Source organism: Lactuca serriola, chromosome 1 (assembly GCF_051521515.1).
Source record: "Lactuca serriola cultivar US96UC23 chromosome 1, Lser_US96UC23_V15, whole genome shotgun sequence".
Lineage (NCBI taxonomy): Eukaryota > Viridiplantae > Streptophyta > Magnoliopsida > Asterales > Asteraceae > Lactuca > Lactuca serriola.
This window is the reverse complement of record NC_136408.1, coordinates 239,483,523-239,484,930: the sequence shown is the minus strand read 5'-3', so window position 1 is coordinate 239,484,930 and position 1,408 is coordinate 239,483,523. Positions and strand designations below refer to the sequence as shown.

The 1,408-nt window shown below is 35.7% G+C and overlaps 1 protein-coding gene across 1 annotated transcript; it reads right to left on the bottom strand.

Moving 5' to 3' along the window:
- Positions 1-246: 246 nt before the first annotated feature.
- Positions 247-864, bottom strand: LOC145066824 (secreted RxLR effector protein 78-like). The gene is made up of 3 exons (XM_079014089.1): positions 555-864; positions 412-419; positions 247-300 (listed from the first exon to the last, which is right to left on the bottom strand). Exons 1-3 carry the CDS (start codon positions 862-864, stop codon positions 247-249), a joined length of 372 nt encoding a protein of 123 aa, XP_078870215.1.
- Between the last annotated feature and the right edge of the window lie 544 nt (positions 865-1,408).

Genomic DNA, 1,408 nt, shown 5'->3' with positions numbered 1-1,408 from the left:
CTTTGGCTACAAGAACCTTTTCCCAAGCAATCCATGACATCTTTCTTGATTCCAAATCCCCCCCCCCCAAAAAAAAAAAGAACTGCATTCTAATCTTTTAAAGGGTTTTTATAACCTTGAGGGGAGCTTTATACAGTGAAAAATAAAAGGAACTCAGACTGCTCAATATTGCTGTACATAACGTTAATCGCCCACCGAACGACAAGGTAGATGTTTTCCATTTTAATTGATTTGCTTGGAATTTTTCTATGATAGGATTCCAATGTACTGATCTTGCCATAGAAGCTCCAACAAGTAATCCTAGATATATGAACGCCAGGGAACCAACGAATAATTGAAGCTCCGGGCCACCAGCTCCAGTTTGCAAGTTTAGGTACCAAATCCAAACAGTTTACTTTTAGACATATTCACCTTGAGGCCTGATGATAATTCAAAACATCTTAAAATTCTAATCAAATTCTTCGCATTTTCAATTGACCAAGAACCTATGAAAATGGTATCATCTACGTATTGGATGTGTGAGATGATCAGACCTTGATGGGGTAGCTGAATACCTTCAAAAATTCCTATTTCTTTTGCCATCTCCATTGCGATATGTAATCCTTCTACTGCCATGATATATATGAAGAGGGATAATGGGTCACCTTGTCTGATCCCAAACTCCATACTGAATTCAGTTGTCACAGCCCCATTGATGAGAACAGATACCCTTGCTGACGATAGGCACCCATGAATCCATGCTTGCCATTTAGCCCCGAAGTCCATCTGCTGCAGGATTGAGTCTAGATATTCACAGCTTAAGCTATCAAATGCCATTTCAAAATCAACTTTAAAAGTAAAAGCTTTCTTCTTTCTTTTCCTCATCCACGCGATCACTTAATTTAGTATGAGAGGTTCGTCGAGGATAAAGTGTTTTATGATAAAAGTAGTCTGAACTGGACTATAAAATAAATCAATGGAAAAATGGTAACAATATCTTAAATTTACTATGTTAATTTATATACCAACATATACACGTTTGCATTTATAAAATAACCCAAATAAATAACAACTAGGTGGGGAACCCCCGCATTACGGGGGTCGGATGCGACAATTTTTTCCGTTGTTTGTTCTTTGTAAATGTTATTCGATCAATTATTTGTTTATTGTTTGAGTATTGTCATGGGACAGTAATATTTTTTCGTCATGGATAATTTTTTGTTGTCGGATAAGCTATTTATCGAAATATATACTTCATGGGTTTATCCATTGGTTGTTGGGATAAAACTGGAGAGCCGGATTCCACAAATCAAATAAAATGCCTCCAATATCAAACATTAAAAGGAAATGTATAGAACTATTCATAATAAAATGTGTCCAATATGAAACATTAAATGAACAGAATAAATGCAACTAAGACTAAATGTAA